This window comes from Toxorhynchites rutilus, chromosome 3 (genome assembly GCF_029784135.1).
Source record: "Toxorhynchites rutilus septentrionalis strain SRP chromosome 3, ASM2978413v1, whole genome shotgun sequence".
Classification (NCBI taxonomy): Eukaryota; Metazoa; Arthropoda; class Insecta; order Diptera; family Culicidae; genus Toxorhynchites; species Toxorhynchites rutilus.
Window position 1 is genome coordinate 83,783,075 of NC_073746.1, and position 1,603 is coordinate 83,784,677.

Sequence of the window (1,603 nt, forward strand, 5' to 3'; positions counted from 1 at the left end):
CAACAAGCGACTTATATAAAATAACAGCATGGTTCTACGTCAACAATGCGGTCGTATCTTGGACACAACCTCCTATATTTGTTTTTCTCACCAATGGACAATGTATCTTTAATTTCAATAAATCACATTTTCTTCAAGTATCTGTGTATTTTTTGACAGCTTGAGAGATTCCATAATTTTAGTGTTTCGTGTTTCGAGCAATGAGACTGACTAGGTCCAATCAGGATCTCAAGGGAAAATCATGACTAGCAATTTAACGGACGCTTTATTTTAAGTTTAATCATGAAATTTAAGACAGGAAACAATCGAGATTGAACATTAACATATGTATAGATGAAAAAACTACAGTGTAGTCATCAAGTTCCAGACTTGAATTACCCTATCCATTGAAAGGTACTCTACACATTGATTATATGTGTCAAACTATACAAATGATTTGCCACTGTTGGCGCTCAGGAAGGCTTGGCCCTGATTCTTCATCTCATTGTCATATTCGACGGATTTTATGGCTCCGTTGATCATCCAATTGCGGAATATTGTGTACACTGTAAACAGAACAGATGTGTTAGAATATTTTTGAATCATAATAAAATCTGCCAAACCAACTCACGAGTTATTATCAAAACGGCTGAAGACAATAGAGCGTAGAACAACGCCATCGTGATGCGGTCCTTCTCGGTGAGAATTTGGTTGCTGATGTTCTCTATCAACAGACCGCTAGTGAAAATGCTCAGCAGAAATATTGAACACAACAGCAGCGTTTTCTCCACGAGATTGTAAACCTTGCAGATTTGCAGCAATCGAGGTTGTGCCTGGTCAAATAAGGTTAGTAAATTGATCTACTGGAATAATGTTTAAACTGTTACCAATATAATTCCAATGAGCATCACGATTGGATCAATGATCATCAGCAAAGCCACGAATTCTATACCATCGTATTCTTATCCGGAAATGAACATCATCAGTTTGAACTAGTCTTGGGAAATCGAGTACTCTTACCTTGAAAATGACACCGAGAGCCACTACAGACGATCTTCTGATCAAGCACATTGAGTAAAAAGAATATTTCGATAGTGGCGAATAGCATGTTAAAGAATTGGAATGGATTTATCAAACCGCGGATCGGAGCCATTGTAGCAGTTCAATGTTCTTCGATACTATCGAAATGTAACCACACGATGGAGCAGTTTTCTTCAAAACCACGTGCCAAGAATTCACAACCAACAATGATAGTTAAATTTTGACAGAACGTTTTGGAACACGGCTTAAGCCGGGTTCAGACGGTGCGAGTAAGCATACGAGTCGGTCTAGTCAGTTACTGCAGTACAGCTACTCACACCGTGTGAACACATCATGCCAGTTAGTGTCATGTGTGATTCGGCGTGCGAGCTACTTCAAATTTTTTTGAATTTACTCGCACTCGCATCCCTCAAAACGTCAAAAACAGAATTTAGCGCTCGAATCAGGGATGCCAAATCTTTACATTGTCTTTACATGTCTCTATTTTTAAGATATTTGAAAATATGCGAAGATTATTATAGACTTGAAAATTATTGAAAAAACAAATAAAACCCTCATAGTTTCTAAGCGGAATCGTTGTTAT

The 1,603-nt window shown here is 37.9% G+C and overlaps 1 protein-coding gene across 1 annotated transcript; it reads right to left on the reverse strand.

Moving 5' to 3' along the window:
• Positions 1-252: 252 nt before the first annotated feature.
• On the reverse strand, positions 253-1,240 carry LOC129779580 (uncharacterized). Its single transcript, XM_055787138.1, has 4 exons — positions 1,000-1,240; positions 867-940; positions 611-812; positions 253-545 (listed from the first exon to the last, which is right to left on the reverse strand). The coding sequence occupies exons 1-4, from the start codon at positions 1,130-1,132 to the stop codon at positions 424-426; spliced, it is 531 nt and encodes a 176-aa protein (XP_055643113.1). The 5' UTR covers positions 1,133-1,240; the 3' UTR covers positions 253-423.
• Between the last annotated feature and the right edge of the window lie 363 nt (positions 1,241-1,603).

Bases quoted from the DNA above. Each gene is read 5' to 3' on its own strand.
- LOC129779580 (XM_055787138.1), bottom strand. From the start codon at position 1,132: ATGGCTCCGATCCGCGGTTTGATAAATCCATTCCAATTCTTTAACATG. The intron at 941-999 runs GTAAGAGTACTC...TTTCCGGATAAG, and splicing joins CTCTCGGTGTCATTTTCAAG to AATACGATGGTATAGAATTC. The intron at 813-866 runs GTAACAGTTTAA...TTATTTGACCAG, and splicing joins TGCTCATTGGAATTATATTG to GCACAACCTCGATTGCTGCA.